We start from the raw sequence: 20,685 nt of genomic DNA, 5'->3' as shown, positions 1-20,685 counted from the left end.
AAACTGTGTGGAAGGGATCAGATCAAATGATCAAATGATGCAGGGTTTAAATCTCTGATGTGGTCTTGCTCATAATCCCCCAGCCGTGCCCCAGATTAAGACCACCGACCAGAGCTATGTGACGGACGCCGGGAAGCCTATCGTCATGGCAGTTCCCTACAGCGCCTACCCGCAGGCTGTGGCCGACTGGCTGTATAACAACCTCAGCCTTGCCAAAGACCAGATCCACACGTCGGCAGACCGCACCGAGCTCCGGTTGAAGGACCCCAAGAAGTCAGACGAGGGCCGGTACAGGGTCACCATCAAAAACAAACACGGTCAGGGAGAGGCCTTCATCAACCTGGAAGTCATCGGTAAGTTGGACTGCTTCAGAATGACCCTTTTCTAAGAACTAGGAAACTGAATCTGTCCCTGTCCCCTCCCCAGACGTTCCAGGACCTGTGAAGAACCTGCAGGTGATCGACACTGCTGATGGTGAGGTCAGCCTGGCGTGGGAGGAGCCAGAGAGTGACGGAGGCAGCAAGGTTATCAGTTATGTTGTGGAGAGACGCGATGTGAAACGAAAGACCTGGACTCTGGCCACAGACCGCACCGAGATCCCTGAGTATACAGTGACTGGACTCCAGAAAGAATCCATGTACCTCTTCAGAGTCTGTGCCCGTAACCGAGTCGGCAGCGGCCCAAATGTGGAGACTGACAAACCTGTACAGGCAAAGAACAAGTTTGGTAAGAATGATGTGTGGTTCTACAGAAGTGAGCTCATATCTCTGGACATAAAGGAAAGGTGTTAGGCCTGATGTTCTGTCTGTGTTTGATCAGATGTACCCGATGCTCCTCTGAACGTGATTGTTGGAAACGTCACCAAGTTTGGCTGCACTGTTTCCTGGGAGCCTCCGGAGTCAGACGGGGGCTCTCCCATCACCTCTTACATCATCGAGCTGCGTGACAGGACGTCAGTGAAGTGGTCTGCTGTCGTGGTGACTAAAGCAGATGAGTTGAGCGCCGTGATCAACGACGTCATTGAGAACAAGGAGTACATCTTCAGGGTAAAAGCTGAAAACAAAGCTGGAGAGGGCAAACCCAGCGCCGCATCACGTCCTGTTAAGATCATGGACCCCATCGGTGAGTTCTGGAATTTTCTCTCATCTCAAAGAGCAATAGGTGCTTTTAGGACTTTTCCTCCTCCACTAGTACACACTTCACTCTGTACTGACACCTACTGGTGACCATTGAAAACAGACATTTAACAACAGACTTGTTTCAATTGGCTGGCAGGTTTCCATTTCTATACACAATCTTGTTTGTTATTACCACGTACATATTGCAGCGAATCAATTCATTAGTATAATATTTATGTGTTGCACATTGTTAAGCACAGTTGTGTCGCTAACCTGGGTTTGAATCCCAAGCAGGGAATGAATGATGTCCTGTGTCTACATGGGGTTTCCCTGGGTAGACCGCTTTCCCCCACCATCAAAATGATTTGCCCTTGACCAAAGCACTAGGCTGTGGACCTAAAGTCCCCAGGCACCAGACTGTGGACTGTTACTAACAACTACTTGTACAACTTCTTTGTCTGATGCAGAGCGTCCAAGTCCTCCCCAGAATGTGGTGTGGCAGGACCAGAACAAGAGCTCAGTACAGCTGAGCTGGGAGACTCCTCTGAGGAACGGAGGAAGCATGATCACTGGATACATCATAGAACGCTGCGAGGATGAAACAGACAAATGGCTGCGCTGCAACGCCAGACTATGTCCAGACCTCTTCTACAAGGTACGACTGCTGTCCCAATGTTGGAACAGGAAAAGGCCACAGAGGGCGCTGTTCATTCAGAGTTGCAGAACTTGAGTTTAGGTTTGAGACAGAGAACTCAGTGTTTCTGGCTTTTGTTGTTCAGGTTTCTGGTCTGAAATATGGAGCAAAGTATAACTACAGGGTTTTTGCTGAAAATGCTGCCGGACTCTCCGACCCTTCAAACATCGTCGGCCCCCTGCTGGCCGACGACACACACGGTGAGACAGACCAGATTTATCATCAACTTCAAACTCTACCAAGCATCTTTACTTCATTTTTACATTTCAAGTTCATCATAGAAGTACCTGTACATTTAAAGTCGTGTTTTGTTACCCTGCATGCCCTGTCTGTCTCTACAGTGGGTCCAGCCTTTGACCTGAGTGCCTTCAAAGATGGTCTGGAGGTCATCGTGCCCCACCCTCTCACCATAAGAGTCCCCATCACAGGATACCCCACTCCCACCGCCAAGTGGACCTTTGGAGACAAGGAGCTGTCCTCTGAGGATGAACGTATCTTCATGATGACTAAATCCACATACACAGAGCTGGCGGTCTCGCCAAGCGTGCGTCCGGATAGAGGGATTTACACGCTGCATCTGGAGAACGACGTCACATCTGTGTCCGGAGAGATCGATGTGAACGTTATTGGTACATCACAAAAAATTAAAACGGGAAAAAAACAAAGAACCATATGAAAAATAAAAATCGAAGTGTAGATTAAATGTAAATGAACTTTCGTTTCCTCCAGCTGCTCCAAGCGCTCCCAAAGATTTCAAGGTCCTGGAGGTGACCCGAGAGCACGTCCACCTGAGCTGGGAGGCCCCAGAACATGACGGAGGAAGTCCTCTGACTGGATACCAGGTGGAGAAACGGGATGTGTCACGCAAGACCTGGGTCAAGGTAAACTTTGATCGATCAGTCACGTCCATGTGTAGAGGGATTTGGCCGAGGTAAAACCGAAAACCTCTGTTTGCATTACAGGTGGTAACAGGGATCCAGGACCAGGAGTTTACAGTGACCGACGTGGTTGAAGGGAAGGAGTACCTGTTCAGGGTTACCGCCTGCAACAAATGTGGACCAGGAGAGCCTGCCTACATTGATGAGCCCATCAATGTCTCGTCTCCTGCCAGTAGGTCCCCATTCACACTCGAAATGACTCCTGGTCCAATTCTGATCTGAGTTGAATTTGGACCTCATTCAGGAATTGAACCTGGAGTCATCAGATTCAACCCTGATTGAAACATTCATTCTCCCATTCACGATGGCTGTCCACAACCTGAATTTCAGCTTATGTTTCTTAGGTTTCTAACCGTCTGCTTTAGTTTTGCAGACGGATGTTCATTCTCTGTATTGAAAATGTTGTGAACCCCCACCCCTGCAGCGGCTCCAGACCCTCCAGAGAACCTGAGGTGGAGAGACAAGTCTGCCAGTGGAATCTTCCTGACCTGGGAGCCTCCAAAGTACGACGGTGGCAACAGCATCCGCGGTTACAATGTGGACCGCTGCCAGAGAGGGACAGATAAGTGGGAGCCCTGCGGGGACCTGGTCCCCGAACTCAAGCTTCAGGTAACTGATCTGATCGAGGGCGAGTGGTACTCCTACAGAGTCCGGGCCCTTAACCGGCTCGGAGCCAGCCGGCCCTGCAAAGCCACCGATGAGATCCAGGCTGTGGACCCCAAAGGTAAAGTGGATTAAGAACAATTGAACAAACTATTTTTATTTCATAATCTGAGGGGCTGTAAAGTCCCAATGGCTTCTGAATGGTGTCTTCTTGGTCCTGTAGAACCTCCACAGATAGAGCTGGATGCCAAACTGCTGGCCGGACTCACAGCCAAGGCCGGTAGCAGGATTGAGCTCCCTGCCGTGGTGAAAGGAAAACCCGAACCCCGGGTTAAGTGGACAAAGGCAGACCTGGTGCTCAAACCAGATGACAGAATTTCTATTGACGGCAAACCAGGACACTCTACCGTCACCGTCGCCAAAACCCAGAGAGACGACAGCTCCACCTATATCATTGAAGCCACCAACACCTGCGGCCGAGCCACTGCCACCGTGGAGGTGAACATCCTCGGTGAGTCACAACCTACATACCAACGTAAAATGTTATTTTTGAAGGTCACAGTTTACAGATCTAACTATTGACTTGATTAATCTCCTCACAGATAAGCCCGGTCCTCCGGCCGCCTTTGACATTTCTGAGATCACAAACGAGTCGTGCTTCCTTGCCTGGAATCCTCCACGGGATGATGGTGGCTCTAGAATCACCAACTACATCGTGGAGCGCAGAGCTGTCGACAGCGAGATCTGGCACCGCCTGTCCTCCACCATCAAACAGACCACCTACAAGGCCACGGGCCTCGTCAAGTTTAAGGAGTACATCTTCAGAGTCTTTGCTGAGAACCAGTTTGGTGTGGGAACATGTGCAGAGCACCCATCTATCATTGCCAAATATCCATTTGGTATGTCTGGACAAACTGTAGCACTCATTCTGATTGGTCAAGAAAAACTTGCAGCGTCAAAGTGGACTAACACCAACCTTTCCTTTTACCAGACACTCCTGGAGCTCCTTACAAGCTGGAGCCTTCAGACATAGCCAAAGACTCGCTGACCCTCAACTGGTACGAGCCTGAAGAGGATGGAGGAAGCCCCATCACCGGGTACTGGGTAGAGCGCTATGAACCCGAACATGACAGGTGGATGAAATGCAACAAGGTGCCAATCAAAGACACCAACTACAGGTCAGTCTGAAACACATTGTGTTTGAAATTAGTGAAGCGAGGTTGTTTTTTAGTTGGGCTTTGTACTGGCTGATAATACATCTATGGGTTTGGTTTGCTGTTTTACTGGGTGAGTACTGATCATTTTTCCTTTTTTCTCTGCAGAGTGAAAGGTCTTCCCACTAGGAAGAAATACAAGTTCAGAGTCCTGGCTGAGAATCTGGCTGGAACTGGAAAACCCAGCAAAGAGACCGAGCCAATCCTTGTCAAAGACCCCATCGGTAGTTAACACTTATTTAGTAACCAGACTAAAGTTCAGGAACCATTTGATGTTGTCTCACATCCTTGATCCTCCTTGGTCTTCCAGATCCTCCATGGCCGCCTGGTAAGCCTACAGTGAAGGACGTGGCCAAGACATCTTGCTTCTTGATGTGGACCAAACCAGAGCATGATGGCGGAGCGAAGATTGACGGCTACGTCATTGAGATGCTGAAGAGCGGGACGACGGACTGGATTCGTGTGGCTGAGGACATCAACTCCTTGGAGTACTTCCTGAAGGGCTTGATGGAGAAACAAGAGTACTCGTTCAGGGTCCGTGCAGTCAACGTGGCTGGCGAGAGCGAGCCCAGTGAGCCCAGTGAGCCCATCCTCTGCAAGGAGAGACTCAGTAAGTCCAAGTCCAGCTCTACTGCGAGTGTTGATGTAGTAACTCTGAATGGCAGAAATAGCACCATCTGCATTTGGAGGCTGTGAACCATGATGGAATGTTTATCTGTCTTTGTCCTCCCCTGCTCCTCCTTAGACCCCCCCTCAGCTCCCCGCTGGCTGGAGGTCACTAACATCTGCAGGAACAGTGCAGATATGAAGTGGGCGGTCCCTGAGCGTGACGGAGGCTCTCCGGTTACCAACTACGTGGTGGAGAAGAGAGACGTGCGGCGCAAAGGTTGGCAGACCGTGGACACCACAGTGAAAGAGCTGAAATACACTGTGACGCCACTCAGTGAAGGATCACTCTACGTGTTCCGCATTGCTGCTGAGAACAAAGTGGGTCTCGGGCCATTCTGTGAACTGGAGGACTCGGTGCTCGCCAAGGACACATTCAGTGAGTTCAACTATTGCCTTCTAGTTGAATTAGTGTTACTGATGAAAACCTCTCATCAGACAAAGTATATTTACAGGAACGTTACGCTGTTTTAGCTTGAACATCAGCCTGTACATCACCAATACTGACAGTTTGAGCTGGCTGAAAATATTGGTTTGTGAGGGAGTTTTGTTTGCTTACAGCGACTCCTGGACCACCGTACTCACTCACTGTCACCTCTGTGACTCAACGTTATGTGGACATGCAGTGGGAGGCTCCCAAAAATGATGGAGGAAGACCCATCCTCAGGTAAAAACAGGTTTTCTGAAGATCTGCTGCCACAGATCGATGATCATTTCTCTAAAGAAGTTAACATTCTAGGTCGGCCTTTCCCAAACTTTAGAATGCCGCGGCCCAATTTCAAATCTGAAAATCTTCTACGACCCACCGAACCTTATCTTATTTGTAGCAAATGACCTCTGGTGGCCAACCTGCAGTACCTTCACGGCCCACACGAGGGCGAGATGACCCACACTTTGGGAAACTCTGTTTTATGTCTTTAAAACTGAAACAATTTTGAATTCTGAGGCAAAAATAGTTTGACATTTCTTTTGGGTGCGGGGCCATAAAGTATAAAAACTAAGGTAGGCAAAAACACAAAACCAAACCAAACCTTTGAAAAATGTTTTTAACTTCAGACATCAGCAGGATATCCCAACAATCACAGGAATGAGAGTAGGAAGTGACTTCATGATGAAGGTGGGCTTATTTTTTGTTGATTGAACTGTTTCAGATACTCTATCGAGAAGAAGGAGAAGCTGGGAACTCGCTGGGTGAAGTGTGGAAAGACATCCGGTCCAGACTGTAAGTACAGAGTGACGGACGTCATCGAGGGGACTGAAGTTCAATTCCAGGTCTCTGCTGAGAACGAGGCCGGCGTGGGACATCCCAGCGAACCCACCGAGATCCTGACAATCGAAGACCCAACAGGTGTGTAAACCCGAGACTAAAACAAAACAAGTCTGGCTGGACTGGATGACAGTGACATTTTTGGTATAAAGATCCAAAAATGACTTTAGAAAGGGTGAAAACATTTTCATTGCCAGAGATTTTCTATGAACAATACTAAATTATTTTTCATAAACAAACTTATAATGAATATATAATTGAATTGTGTAAAAGCAGTTTCAATTGGATCTAAACTCTTCATCCTAATTGGTGCAGGGATCTCGTCCCCCCCGGTTGATCTGCACGTGACTGGAGCCAGTCGAGACTTCCTGTCCATCGTCTGGAAGCCCCCGCAGAGGGACGGAGGTTGCCCTATCACAGGATACCACATTGAGATGTGCGAGGCCGGCACAGAGAAGTGGATGAGGCTCAACTCTCGGCCAGTCAAAGAGCTGAAGTACCGCGTGGAGGAAGGCCTGGTCCCTGAGAAGGAGTACATCTTAAGAGTGCGAGCCATCAACGCTGTTGGCGTGAGCGAACCCTCCGACATCTCCGAGAATGTTTTCGCCAAAGAGTCCGACTGTAAGATGATCAAGAATGATGTGTAGACTGTGTGGTCACATTTACTTCTGACTCAAATCAGGATTTGATACACTTCAGACTACATCTGATTCAAATTGTAAAGAGTGATTGATTGGAATCTTCTTAGCCTCTTGGTAACTTCTTGGTCCAAAAAATAAAAACCTGATCTGACAGGGAACATTTTTTGGGCACATAATTGATCAGTTCTATAAATAAAGTTACTAAAGGCTGGACTCAGGACTCATGGAGGAACTGTGTTATAGGTAACCCAGCCCTAGACTTCCAGACCCTGGACCTGGTAGTGGTGGAAACAGAGAGGATGCACATCCCCGTTCCCTTCAGAGCCGTCCCGGCTCCTAGGATCACCTGGCACAAAGATGGGAAGGAGCTGAAGGCCGACGAGCGCCTCGGCTTCAGGTCTGCATCGAGTTTTAAACAAGTTAGAGTTATTTTGTAAAACCTGCACACCAACTTGAAACCGGTTTTACAACAGTTTTATACTGGTATCAGACCAGTTTAGACCAGACTAGACAGATTGTACCTTTAAAATAAGGATGAATGTAGATTTGCTGGAGTAACTCTTTTTGTGTGAAAAACAGGAAGGAGTACACAGCCTGCCACCTGGAGGTGGAGAGCTCCGTTCATCCTGATGCTGGACAGTACAAAGTGACTCTGGAAAACAAACTTGGAGCCGCCAGTGGAACCATCAACGTCAAAGTCATTGGTACAAAAGCTGCTTGATTTGATAAAATGATTGTAATGTATCCAAATGAAGGTAAACCTTTAAATAATAATAATTTTTAAAAGAATATATGTATTAAACACTTTTGTTTGTCTGTTTGTCTGTCTGTCTCTAGGACTTCCTGGTCCCTGTAAGGAGATTGTGGCCTCAGACATCACTAAGAACTCCTGCAAAGTGTCCTGGGATCCTCCAGACTATGACGGCGGCAGCCCCGTTCTTAACTATGTCCTGCAGGTCTGGAACTGAGGCGTTTACAGTGGCTGGTCTGTGTCACAGCCAATTCGAACAAAGGTCGAATCATGTTTCTTTCCTCTTCCACTCAGCGCCGTGAAGCCGGCAGGCGGACCTACGTCAATATGATGTCTGGAGAGAACAAGGTAAGCTGGACCGTCAAAGACCTGATCCCCAATGGAGAATACTACTTCAGAGTCCGAGCTGTCAACAAGATTGGAGGAGGAGAGTTCATCGAGCTCCGAAATCCAGTTATTGCAGAGGACCAGAAACGTGAGACAGTGCACAAAAATCATTTTAGTCCAATGTGACCAGTTCAGACCAGATCCAAAAAGTCAGCATGAATTTTGCCTCCGATCCTAGATGCCCCCGATCCACCAGTGGACGTAGAGACCCACAACCCAACCTCCAGCACCGTCACCTTGACCTGGAAGCCTCCCATGTACGACGGCGGCGCCAAGATCATGGGATACATCCTAGAGAAGCAGCAGAAGGGCGAGGACAAGTGGGAGCGCTGCAACGACTTCCTGGTACCTGTGCTGTCTTATACCGTCCGAGGACTGACCGAGGGCAAGAGCTACACCTTTAGGGTCAAATCCGAAAACGCCGCTGGGGTCAGCGAGCCGTCACGCAGCACACCCTTCGTCAAGGCCTCAGATGCCAGCGGTAAGCAGGAGGTTTAAGTTCGCCTGAAGATTCTGCTGTCCTTTCAAACAACAATCCAATATCTTGGTCACTTCTAACCTCCTTCACCACCATTTTGAGCATTTGCACTTGACATACTGTTTGTTTCCAAAGTTGTTGGCAAACCAGGGAGTTATTAGGCTCCAGTCCTCACCACTGTTAGACATGTTTGGCTTATATATGTCATTTTTCTGTAACTTCTCAGATCCTCCAAAGGTGTTCCTGAGTGGCAGCCTTCAGTCCGGCCTCAGTGTGAAACGAGGCTGTCAGATCTGCCTGGATGCCAACATCTCTGGCTCCCCGTACCCTCAGATCACCTGGTACTGGAACAACCAAGTGATCCGGCCTGAGCCGCGTCGCAAGAGACCTGAAAAGCCCCTCAAGAAGAAGGTGGAGAAGAAGGAGGAAGAGAAGAAGGAGGGAGAAGAGAAGAAGGAGGAAGTAGAGAAGAAGGAGGGAGTGGAGAAGAAGGAGGGGGAGGAGGAGAAGAAGAAAGAGGAGAAGAAGGAGGAGGAGGAAGAGCTGGAGGAGCCTGATTACCCAACGGTGAATGAGCGCGCTTCCATCAATAATAGCCAAAGGGGCGTGTCGTCGCTGATGATCCAGGAGTCGCTCAGAGCCGACCACGGCATCTACATGGTGAAGTTGGAGAACGACCACGGCACTGCCTCAGCAACCTGCCAGGTCAACGTACTAGGTCTGTCAAGTTTACTATTTTTTGTCTTCTGTAGATTTGATGGATAGCAGCGAGTTTATCATACGTCTACCTGCTGAGGAAGAGGCACTTCACTCACTGTGTACATTTTAAATGAAGTTGTGACTTATCACAAACTTCCACTGAGAATAGGAGTTGCATTGGTGTCTGTGTAGCTTAGCCCACTGTGCTGCTGCCTCAACATTGGCGGCACATTGTCAGGATGGTTCATTCTCAGGCAAAAGCTTAAAAATGTTACATCTGAGGGGCTTCTTCAGTTCGGACCCACTGGCACGGATCGTGAACTGTGATCCAGTGGACTGAGCATCTTCCTCATTATTACCAGTATGATTCAGTGTAGAATGCTGTGACCAGTCTGAGTTACAGAGCGCCATATAATAATGAAATGGTTGATAGTTGCATTGTAGCTTTGTAAATGAAAGATGAGACTCCAGATCACCTGACTGACAATCACCTGACTGACCATCACCTGCAGACGTTCCAGGTCCTGCTGTGAAGTTCCGTTTCGAGGACGTGAGGAAGAACTCGGTTGTCTGCCGGTGGGATCCTCCTCTGGACGACGGTGGCAGCGAGATCCTGAACTACACACTTGAACAGAAGGACAACTCCAGACTGGAGATCGGCTGGAGCTGCGTCACGTCCACGCTGAGGGGCTGCAGGTACCTGGTGCCCAAACTCATCGAAAAGAAGGAGTACCTCTTCAGAGTGGTCGCCGAGAACAAGTTGGGCCCTGGACCGGCTTGTGTCTCCAAACCAATGATCGCCAAGAATCCTTTCGGTACACACACATTCAATAACATTTTTAAATTGTATCTAGTGAGTCGCTCATAATGCTGGAAGGTTAGGATGGCCTAACATTGCTTCACTCTCCTCAGATCCTCCCGAGGCTCCCGAGATGCCCATCATTGATGATGTCACAGCCAACAGCATGCTGGTTACCTGGAACCAACCAAACGACAACGGTAGCCCGATTGTTGGCTACTGGGTTGAACGTCGCGAAATCAACAGCTCACACTGGGCGCGTGTCAACAGGTGAGCTAACAGGAAGTACATTACTTAGCTAACCGTTAAAAACCATGTTATCTTCGTCAGCTTAACTTTTTGTTAGCTTACAAACAGGAAATACTGATAGTCCTTCTCTGCTGGTCCACAGAAACCTGATTCCAGACACAGAGGTCAACGTGGAGGGACTGCTGGAGGGTCTGACCTACATCTTCAGGGTTGCAGCTGAAAATCAGTCCGGACCGGGAAAGTTCAGCCCCCCCTCTGAACCCAAGACAGCTCAGGCACCAATTTGTACGTAGAGTGGTCCAAATTCTAGACTGCAGTTTTCTGCTTCAGTCATAGTAAAGGAAAATTTATATTAGAGAATTGGTTTGGTCACTTCCTGTTTAATGTAAATAAAGTTAGGGTTAGGGTTAGGGTTATATATAAAATTCTTGATTATAGAGTTAGTTATCTGACATTTTGCCAAATTTGCACTTTTATTAACTTCTAGTTTACCTTTATGTGATTAATTTAGAATTTTCTTTATTTCAAATCATTTATCATTTTAATAAATAATATGTCTTTTTTTTTTATAGCACTTTACTTTCATCCATCATGTCATGTCCTAAATGTGATCAGGATGTTCACTGTTGCAGTTTACACTGAGACTACATTTTTTTGCCACTTTTAAGGACAGAATAAAGAAATATGTACACAAATCATTGAGTTATACTTTAGAGTTTAGCTACTAACGCCTCTGTCTGTGGTTTGTGACCCTGCAGTGCCTCCTGGACCCCCACTGGCCCGAGTGGTTGTAACCACAGACCACTCAATCGAAGTTGAGTGGGACCCGCCTGCCGACAACGGAGGAGGCGAGATCATGGGATACCATGTGGATAAGGTATGAAGTTTGATTCAGTCTGACTCCAGCAGGAACAAGGATCCCCGAAGATTCTCTGAGATTTCGTCAACAAATACACAATACAAATATTCAAACTATACAGCAAATCAACAGAACAAATGTGGAGATTTTACAGAAAATACAGATTCATTCATTGGGGTGTGGCAGTACACAGGGACTCCAAACTCCAGGGGCGCCGTATCATGGCTGCCCTGCACTGACCCCTCTGTAAAGCGTGTGTGTGTGTAAGAGGGGCACGCAAGACAAATTTGAGATTAACGTGTTCGCATGTGACCCAACAAAGTTTCTTCTTCTGCATACATTTACACTCAGTGTAAAAATCTTTACCACAATTCTTGATTATCCGGCTTCTTTTTGTCATTTTATACTTCAGTTGCCAGAATACAAAAATGAAAAAAGCTCTAAAATCTGAGTGTGTCAAATCCTGAAAGTTTTATCTGAACTTTTATTAGAAAATGATTGACATGCGTGAATGGTTTCCTTTGCGATGGATGATATTTTTAAAGTGATGGTTCCCTGTCTCTCAGTCCATGGCCGGTACCAAGGACTGGTCTAGGTCCACAGAGCGGCCCTGGAAGAACAGAACCTTCACAGTCTATGGGGTCAGAGAGGGAGCCAAGTACCTGGTCCGAGTCATCGCTTGCAACGCCGCTGGAGAAGGAACCCCTGGATTCACTGAGTCCGTGTTTGTTCGGAATCCTGCAGGTCAGTTTGAAAGCTGGATGTCATACTGTCATCTCAGGGCAACTTAACCGCTCAGCTCTTTTAATGAATTCTCATCTTTTCTCTGTCTTTGTCACCTGCAGAGATCCCAGTCATTGAGCTGGACCTGTCTGTCAAGAACGGTGTGATCATCAGAGCTGGAGAGACACTCCACCTTCCTGCCACAGTCACAGGCAAACCGTACCCATTCATCACCTGGACCAAGGATGATGGCAAACCAGATAAAGATCGTGTGGAGATCCTCACAGAGGGCAACGACAGCATTGTGTCTATAAAGAATATTCAGAGGAAGGACAGCGGCAAATACCTGATCAGCGCCTGTAATCCCAGTGGCATTAAGTCTGCCTCGGCCAGAGTGGAGGTCATGGGTGAGTTTAGGCTCTGGTTGTTTGTGGATTATACAATGGTAGCCTTTAAGATTTAAGATACTTTATTAATCGTCATTGCATGCAATTCAAATTTATCTTGCACCCCCTCATATCACACACACACACACACACACACGCACACACACACACACACACACACACACACACACACACACACATGCATTACAGAGGGGGTGCAGTGTTTACTAGACAGGATGACACATTTTGGATTTGAAAGTAAGGCTTTCAAAACGGCAGAATAGATGTTTGAAGGTCTTTTTGAAGGTTGGGGGATCAAAAATTTACAAGGACCTGACCCCCCCCCCCCCTCTGCTCCCCAGATGTCCCTGGACTTGTCACAGACCTGAAGCCTGTGGTGGTGACCCGTAAAATGATCTTCCTGAACTGGGATGACCCCGTGGACGATGGAGGCAGTGACCTGACCGGATTTATCGTGGAGCGCAGAGACGCCAAGATGCACACGTGGAGGCAGCCGGTGGAAACCACCTCATCCAAGTGTGAGTGTGTGGGCATCATGGAGGGCCAGGAGTACATGTTCCGCGTCATCGCCAAGAACAAGTACGGCATGGGGCCACCAATGGAACTGGGACTCATCAAGGCCGTGGACCCTCAAGGTGAGGATGACACTTAACCTCAGCTCATTTCAGCCATTTACATGAATTCTATATAACATGTCAACAGAAATAACTTAAGCTGCTTTTCTGAGGAAATATTAGTAACATATTGATCAGGACTTAATCTGAGAGATTTAGGTCGTTCTGAGCATCGATTACAAATCAATATGTCATGTATTTATGGACAATCGTTCCATATATTGCAGGATCAAGTGTGAAATATCTGCAAACAAACATCTGAGTGAGCAGAGAGAGAAAGAAAAGACGACATATTACTGCTGGCATGTTTCAGCGTGATCCGTTGTTATTTGAATCCCTGTTTCCTCCAGAATGTCACAGAATGTCTTGGTTTTAAAACAAAATAGTCTTAAACCCTCTGAATTATCAGCCAATCAGAATGGTTATTTATCCTGATGTGTGTAACAAACAACAGACAAACGAGTGAACATATGCTTGGTTATTTGATGTCCGTCACAAATGCTTGATGTGACCCCGCAGGCCCCCCCTCCTATCCTGAAAAGTTCCACTACACTGAGCGAACCAAGAAGTCCCTCACACTGGCATGGAAGCCTCCACGTAATGATGGCGGCAGCCCCATCATTGGATACTTTGTGGAGAAGAAGAGGCAGGACCAGCAGGCCTTTGAGCCCTGCAATAAAGAGATCTGCCCGGACATGACCATGACCGTGGAGGGCCTGGAGGAAGACTGGATGTACGAGTTCAGGATCAAGTGTGTCAACCTGCTGGGAGAGAGTGAACCATCCATCCCGCTGACTGTGATGATTCAGGATGATGAAGGTAATCTCCAGCAGAGACTATGGGTGTACAGCCAGGCTTCAAACAAATACACTCACTACCATTGGCTCTGGATCAGTAGCATTCGGGGCTCCATCCAGAACAGTTCAGCAATTATTGATTATTGATTTCCATTTATATCTCCTAAACTAAGAAACAGAGAGAGAGCATTCAAGTGACTATGGGGAGGATTACAAGGTCAAGTGTGTTGGGTCAAGGTCAAATGTTTGGCCTTGTTGGAGGATTGAGCTGTTAGTGCTTTTTTGATTGGATTAGCATGTTGACACATTTCAAACTCTTGTCCCTCCCAGTGGCTCCTGAGGTCCACATGCTGAAGCAGTTTAAGGGAGACTCAATCACAGTAAAGAAGGGTGAGCCCATCGAGATCCCTGCCGATATCCTGGGACTTCCCATACCTAAGGTCGAGTGGTCCAAGGATGACGTGGTGTTGGACAAGCCCACAGAGACTTTGCTTATGGAGACGGTAGAGACAGGCAGGATGAACTGCAAGACCTCATTGTCAATCCCATCAGCCAACAGGAGGGACCGAGGCAGCTTCACTGTCTCTGCCTCCAACAACATGGGATCAGCCAAGCACACCGTGTACGTCATGGTGCTCGGTAAGTCACCGTGTGCAGATAACACTGATCTGAAACAGAACCAAAGTATGCGAGAATGTCCTCACCTGTGCCCAGGTGTCAGCATCCTAACCAAACCTCTGTTGTCCCCTCAGACCGACCCCTGCCGCCCAGAAACCTGACTGTGTCCAACATCAAGGCGCAGTCCTGCTACCTCCAGTGGGATCCACCGCTTGACAATGGTGGCAGCGAGTTGACCAACTACATTGTTGACAAGAAGGAAGTGAAGAAAGAGGAGCCAGAGGTAGAGGAGGGTCAGGAAGCACCTCCCGAAGCTCAGTGGGAGGAGGTCACCAACAGCATCATTGAAAAGAAATATGGGGTCAGTATGAAAATAACAATTCAGTACTTCCAAAAGTTCTGCTAACCGTATCCAATGCTCACCTTGACCCATTTTCTTCTCAGGTGTGGAACCTGGACACCAATAAGAACTACCTGTTCAGGGTCAGAGCAGAGAACCGTTATGGCAAATCTGATCCCTGCGTGACAGGGGAGGTCCACATCAAAGATCCCCACGGCCTCCCCGGGCCCCCAGAGAAACCAACCATTGCTGAGTATTCCAAGACCTCCATGACTCTGACCTGGGAGCCTCCCATGGAAAACGGTGGCTCCAACATTATTGGATACTGGCTGGAAAAGAGGGAGAAAGGCAGCCCATACTGGGCCAAAGTCAACAAAACACCAGTCACCAAGAGAGGCATGAAGGGATGGGAGTACCAGGTGAGCTGCTTCAGGACCAGCACTAGAAACACAATATGCCAGTAGTCAAAACTAACATACGGAACCAAACCTCTGAGCAACTTTGCCAGATATGCATCAATTCTAAACCGATTCTGATTCTGACCGCCGAATCGGGCGGGCAAAATTGCAGCTGGGCAATTTGGGCTCGCAGCCCGGGCCGTATACGCCCCGCGTCCAGGAGGTTCCCCGCCCCTGGTCTAAAACAAATGTTTCAAAAAGTATTTTTCATTCCAGAAGTCCTTTACAGAAGAAGTTCCTTCACATAAAACCGTTTGTTGTGGTCCTTTACTGATTTTTACAAAATATCTTTATAGACTGAAATCTTTTTGCTAATTCCATTTCTCTGCTTCCAGAATGTTTGTCATGGATCCTCGAACTAAATTTTGGCCTCGTGAGCCACAGGAGTTTAGTTTCCCTGTTTCATGAGTCTCTTGTTGTCCCTCCCAGGTGACTCGTCTGTTTGAAGGGACAGAATATGAATTCAGAGTTGCTGCCTGCAACAATGCAGGAACCGGGCCATTCAGCGGACCGTCAGACTCCGCCTTCGCTGTCGACCCCATCAGTGAGTAAAATCCAGGGGCCTCTTCATGTTGAGAGTGTAGAAGATATTTCAGTGACAACCAACTGACTGACTAAATTGTTTCCCCTCCAGCTCCTCCCAGCATGCCTGCAGCTCCTGTAGTCGCCGATAAGACAAAGCACTGTGTCACATTGGCTTGGAAGCCTCCAGAGAGGGATGGAGGAAGCCCCATCAAGGGCTACATCATCCAGATCCAGGATGAGGGCACATCTGAGTGGGCGAGGGTCAACGATCCCGACACCCTCCACCCCACCACTGAGTACACTGTACCTAGCCTCCGTGAGCTCAAACGCTACCGCTTCAGGGTCATTGCTGTCAATGGCATTGGCGAGTCTGACCCAAGCCCTCGAACTGGCGAGGTTCTGATTGAGGATATTCAGGGTATGTTCTAATCACTCCTACCTGTAATCATCCAGCAAAAGCTTTCAAGTGTCCACATCCTCCATTGATGTTTCCACAATATTTACCCCATTCCAGTTGGACCGTCCATCTTCGTCGATGTTGTGGCCGATGACCTTTTGTGCATCAGGGCTGGAGATCCCTTCAGGATCCCCGCCATGATCAAGGGGCGCCCTGTTCCCAAGGTGACATGGGAGTTTGACGGCAAAGCCAAGAAGCACAAGAAGAACAAACTTCACACGCTGCCTGTGGACTCTGAGGTGAAATGATTCTACAGAAAGTTTTTGTTGTGTTTCAGAAGCAGAGAGCTGCCGTCCAGCCTCTTTAGACTAGTGACCAACAGAACAGGTTACTGTCTGTGGAAAGAAATATTCAATGTTAGTCAGTATTGACATGTCAAGGTCCAGAGAACCAGTAGGTGGCAGCACTGACCTTTCTGCAATTCATCCAAATGTTCCAACATTGCTGTTTGTCCTCAGATCGAGTCCACAGACACCACATCCACTGTGACCGTCCCTGTCAGTCTGAGGAGTCATTCTGGACGCTACACCATCACCGCCAAGAACAAATCCGGACAGAAACACGTCAACATCAGAGTCAACGTTCTCGGTATGACTTTGTTTTTAAGGCAGACCTGAACGGCTCTCAATCCAGGTTCTTACATGGAAACAGGTCTAGCAGTGTATGTGGGTTTCTGCTTGGTAGTCTTATTGCCTTGCTGATCTTTGACTACGTTTTGTCCTGCCCTTAGATGTCCCTGGGCCTCCGAAGGACCTGAAGGTGACCGACATCACTCGGTCCACCATGAGGCTGATCTGGAAGCTGCCAGACAACGATGGAGGAGAGCGAATCAAGAGCTACTTCATTGAGAAGAGATGTGTCTCAGACAAAGCCTGGACCAAGGTAAACCCTGCTCCACTGCCTCTGTTGGATTCATCAGACACAGAGCAATGGCTTGATTGACAGTTAATTGTCTCATTATCAGGTCAATGCTGCATGTGCCAGCCAGGCCTTTGTGGTCCCCGGTCTTCTGGAAGGTCAGGAATACCTGTTCAGGGTCCGAGCTGAGAACAGGCTGGGCTTTGGTCCATTCACTGTGACCACTGAGCCAGCCCGAGCCAGAGATCCTATCTGTGAGTACACAATGTGTGCGCACGCACACACACACACACACACACACACACACACACACACACACACACACACACACACAAATTGTGTTAATAATCTGTCTGGGTTTGGCTGCAGCATTAACAACACTCCTGTCCACCCCTTCCTCAGATCCACCTGACCCCCCCACCAAGCTGAAGGTGAACCTGGTGACAAAGAACACAGTCACCCTTAGTTGGGAGCCACCCAAAAACAATGGTGGCTCTCCAGTAAAACATTACATCATTGAGCGTCTGAGCTGGGATACCAGTGGCAAAGAGAAGGAGACTTGGAAGCAGTGCAACAAGAGGGAGGTGGAGGAGCTCAGCTTTGTGGTGGAGGACCTGAAGGAGGTCAGTCTGAACCCAAACCATACTAACAACTGTAGGTTCCAGGAACCTTCCAGAAGGTTTACATGAAGGTTGCTATTTCTTAGAACCACCAAGCATGAACAAAAATCATACAAAGCTATTTTAAAATCTGCAAGGTAGTTTTAGCAACGTAAATTGACAAATCATTCTGACATTCATTTAGAGATTTTTGTCACTTAACTGTTCTTTTATGATTGAATATATTTATCTTCAGGGAGGAGAGTACGAGTTCAGAGCGAAAGCTGTCAATGATGCCGGACCAAGCCGACCCTCTGCCACCGTTGGACCAATGATCATCAAGGACCAGACATGTGAGTGACAAGCAGCTTTAACCAAATCAGCATTCAAAAAGTAAATCATTTATGGCCGATTTTTTTTCTTCTGGATAATTTTGGCACAAAAAAGAAATAAACACATTTTCTGGTTAAGATAATCAAAGGAAATGAGTCACAGGCAATCATCCAATATTTCAGCATGAATACATTTGTGTTCTGATGTCATGGCGGTCTCTGTAGGCGCTCCCACCATCGTACTGCGCGACGCGATGGAGGGCGAGGAGGGCTGTGACGTCAGTATTGTGGCAAAGGTGAGCGGCTGCCCGTTCCCCACACTGACCTGGCAGAAAGCCAGCCTGGCCAAACCTGAAGAGAAGACTGCTGTCCAGTACGACCAGCACATGAACAAACTGGTGACCCAAGACAAGTGCACCCTGCTGATCCAGCAGGCCAGCCGGCACGACAGCTCCCTGTACAGCCTGACGGCCAGCAACAGCCTCGGCACAGTGACCAAGGATATCCGACTCTCCGTGCTGGGTGAGATGATGATGATGATGATGATGATGATGATTATCTTTCTGGTCAAAAACAACCTTCAACGGTTATACTAGGCTGTGTTTTTGATAAAAATTTTACACATAATTTGTCAAATAATTTCTTTCTTTCTTTATGATTCCCCTTCCCCTCCCTCACAGGACCACCTGGCCCACCTGTTGGACCAATGAAGTTCACTGAGGTGTTTGCTGAGAGGATTGGTTTGGCCTGGAACGCACCCACTGACGACGGCGGCTCCAAGATCACCAATTACGTAGTGGAGAAGCGCGAGGACAACAGGAAGTCCTGGGTCCATGTCTCCAATGACCCGAAGGAGTGTGCCTACGTGGTGACCCGGCTGACCGAGAACCACGAGTATGAGTTCAGAGTTATGGCCCAGAACAAGTTTGGAGTGGGACCACCACTGATCAGCGAGCCAGAGAAGGCCAGAAACCTCTTCAGTGAGTCCACATTGTTGGACTAACTACATTAACTGTTCTGATTGCTTGTGTTGTTAACTGATCGGATTTCTGGTGTATTGATTATTGATTTGTGCCCCCCTGCCCTCATCCAGCTGTTCCCGGTCAGTGCGAGAAGCCCACAGTGACTGAAGTCTGCCTGGAGTCCATGACTGTCAACTGGGATGAGCCCAAGTACGACGGCGGATCCTCCATCACCGGATACTTCATCGAGAAGAAGGAGACCACCGGCAAACGCTGGACCCGTGTAAACCGAGAGCCGATCAGAGCTGTGCCGCTGGGAAACAACTGGGACGTGACTGGCCTGCTCGATGGCGCCATGTACCAGTTCAGGGTCATTGCTGTCAACGCAGCCGGCTGTGGTCTGCCCAGCATGCCATCTGACCCCGTGCTCTGCAGAGACCCCATCAGTAAGAACATGTTGTAGTACATCACAGTGTGTTGTAGCCTGTAGAGGCTCCATTCATCTAACAAGCATATGTTTTACAACACTGATATCCTTAATCGCGATTTTCTTTTTGCGTCCAGAGCCCCCCGGCCCCCCCACCCCAAAGGTGACGGACTGGACCAGGTCCACTGTGGAGCTGGAATGGATCCCTCCTATGGTCGATGGCGGGTCAAAGGTCACAGGCTACATTGTGGAGTTTAAGGAAGTGAACAAAGAGGAGGAGGAGAAGAAAGCTCAGAGGAGGCTGCTGCTGCTTGAAGGCGAGGAGGAGAAGGAGGACAAGGTTGACGAAGGCTGGCAGAAGGTAAACAAGGAAACTAACCAACCAAAGCCCCAATGATTTCACTCATCAGTGAGATTCATGCAAACACAAAAAGCCTCCAACAAGGCCATCAGTAACCATGGTTACTGCTTAAATGTGTCTTTTCAGTCACCTCATCTGTGTTTTGTCCTCTCTCTCTCTCTCCAGGCAAAAGACACAGAGGTGAGAGGAACAAAGTTTGTTGTGGACAGTTTGAAGGAAGGAGGTCTGTACAGTTTCAGAGTCCGAGCTGTCAACGCTGCCGGAGTCGGCCAGCCGGGACTCGTTTCTGAATTGATTGAAACCAAAGACCGGACAAGTAAGAAAACATTTCTTCTCAACTTTTTGTCCCATACATGTTCAGGATGTGAATGAATTGATTTAATGAATGAGACTGAAAACTCTTAACTTCCCCCTGTGGTCCTGGTGCAGTTCCCCCTGAGATGGACCTGGATGCCTCAGTGAAAGAGAAGATCGTTGTCCACGCAGGGGCCACCATCCGCATCATTGCCTATGTTTCGGGTAAGCCGGCACCCCAGATCACCTGGTGCCGTGACGACGGCGAGGTGCCCAAAGAAGCGGTGGTGGAAACGACAGGCATCTCCAACTCACTGGTTATCAAGAACTGCAGACGGCAGCACCAGGGCATCTACACGCTGAGTGCCAAGAACGAAGGCGGGGAGAGGAGGAAGGCCGTCATTGTGGAGGTTCTGGGTGAGTCCTGGCTCAGCTCCCAGCTCTGTCACACTAATTGGCAGGAGTATGCAAACATATGAGAGTACTTGCCTCTACTACTATGATGTTGCAAGCAGACATACAGGAATTATTGTTCTGCAGCAAAGCAGAC

At 48.3% G+C, this 20,685-nt stretch overlaps 1 protein-coding gene across 1 annotated transcript in view; it reads left to right on the top strand.

Annotated features, from left to right (window-relative positions):
• Positions 1-20,685, top strand: part of ttn.2 (titin, tandem duplicate 2) — a 187,914-nt gene that overhangs the window by 102,019 nt on the left and 65,210 nt on the right. The window contains 49 exon segments of the mRNA XM_076138549.1: positions 84-353; positions 427-726; positions 820-1,122; positions 1,586-1,773; positions 1,898-2,012; positions 2,154-2,441; positions 2,542-2,693; positions 2,775-2,922; positions 3,175-3,474; positions 3,577-3,864; positions 3,956-4,252; positions 4,345-4,531; positions 4,676-4,791; positions 4,878-5,177; positions 5,313-5,612; positions 5,795-5,900; positions 6,385-6,581; positions 6,816-7,121; positions 7,385-7,538; positions 7,721-7,845; positions 7,979-8,097; positions 8,187-8,367; positions 8,458-8,760; positions 8,984-9,475; positions 9,969-10,271; positions 10,369-10,525; positions 10,647-10,789; positions 11,263-11,381; positions 11,930-12,107; positions 12,209-12,493; positions 12,835-13,128; positions 13,627-13,926; positions 14,235-14,543; positions 14,657-14,883; positions 14,967-15,281; positions 15,750-15,864; positions 15,955-16,263; positions 16,360-16,541; positions 16,761-16,890; positions 17,033-17,184; positions 17,267-17,414; positions 17,563-17,783; positions 18,016-18,112; positions 18,317-18,613; positions 18,772-19,071; positions 19,185-19,499; positions 19,618-19,841; positions 20,007-20,157; positions 20,271-20,552. Coding sequence (XP_075994664.1) covers positions 84-353; positions 427-726; positions 820-1,122; positions 1,586-1,773; positions 1,898-2,012; positions 2,154-2,441; positions 2,542-2,693; positions 2,775-2,922; positions 3,175-3,474; positions 3,577-3,864; positions 3,956-4,252; positions 4,345-4,531; positions 4,676-4,791; positions 4,878-5,177; positions 5,313-5,612; positions 5,795-5,900; positions 6,385-6,581; positions 6,816-7,121; positions 7,385-7,538; positions 7,721-7,845; positions 7,979-8,097; positions 8,187-8,367; positions 8,458-8,760; positions 8,984-9,475; positions 9,969-10,271; positions 10,369-10,525; positions 10,647-10,789; positions 11,263-11,381; positions 11,930-12,107; positions 12,209-12,493; positions 12,835-13,128; positions 13,627-13,926; positions 14,235-14,543; positions 14,657-14,883; positions 14,967-15,281; positions 15,750-15,864; positions 15,955-16,263; positions 16,360-16,541; positions 16,761-16,890; positions 17,033-17,184; positions 17,267-17,414; positions 17,563-17,783; positions 18,016-18,112; positions 18,317-18,613; positions 18,772-19,071; positions 19,185-19,499; positions 19,618-19,841; positions 20,007-20,157; positions 20,271-20,552 — 11,088 coding nt within the window.

Source organism: Genypterus blacodes, unplaced genomic scaffold (genome assembly GCF_046128005.1).
Source record: "Genypterus blacodes isolate CSIRO-AG114 ecotype Tasmania unplaced genomic scaffold, CSIRO-AGI_Gbla_v1 ptg000376l_1, whole genome shotgun sequence".
Classification (NCBI taxonomy): domain Eukaryota; kingdom Metazoa; phylum Chordata; class Actinopteri; order Ophidiiformes; family Ophidiidae; genus Genypterus; species Genypterus blacodes.
This window is presented reverse-complemented; position numbering and strand designations above follow the sequence as displayed.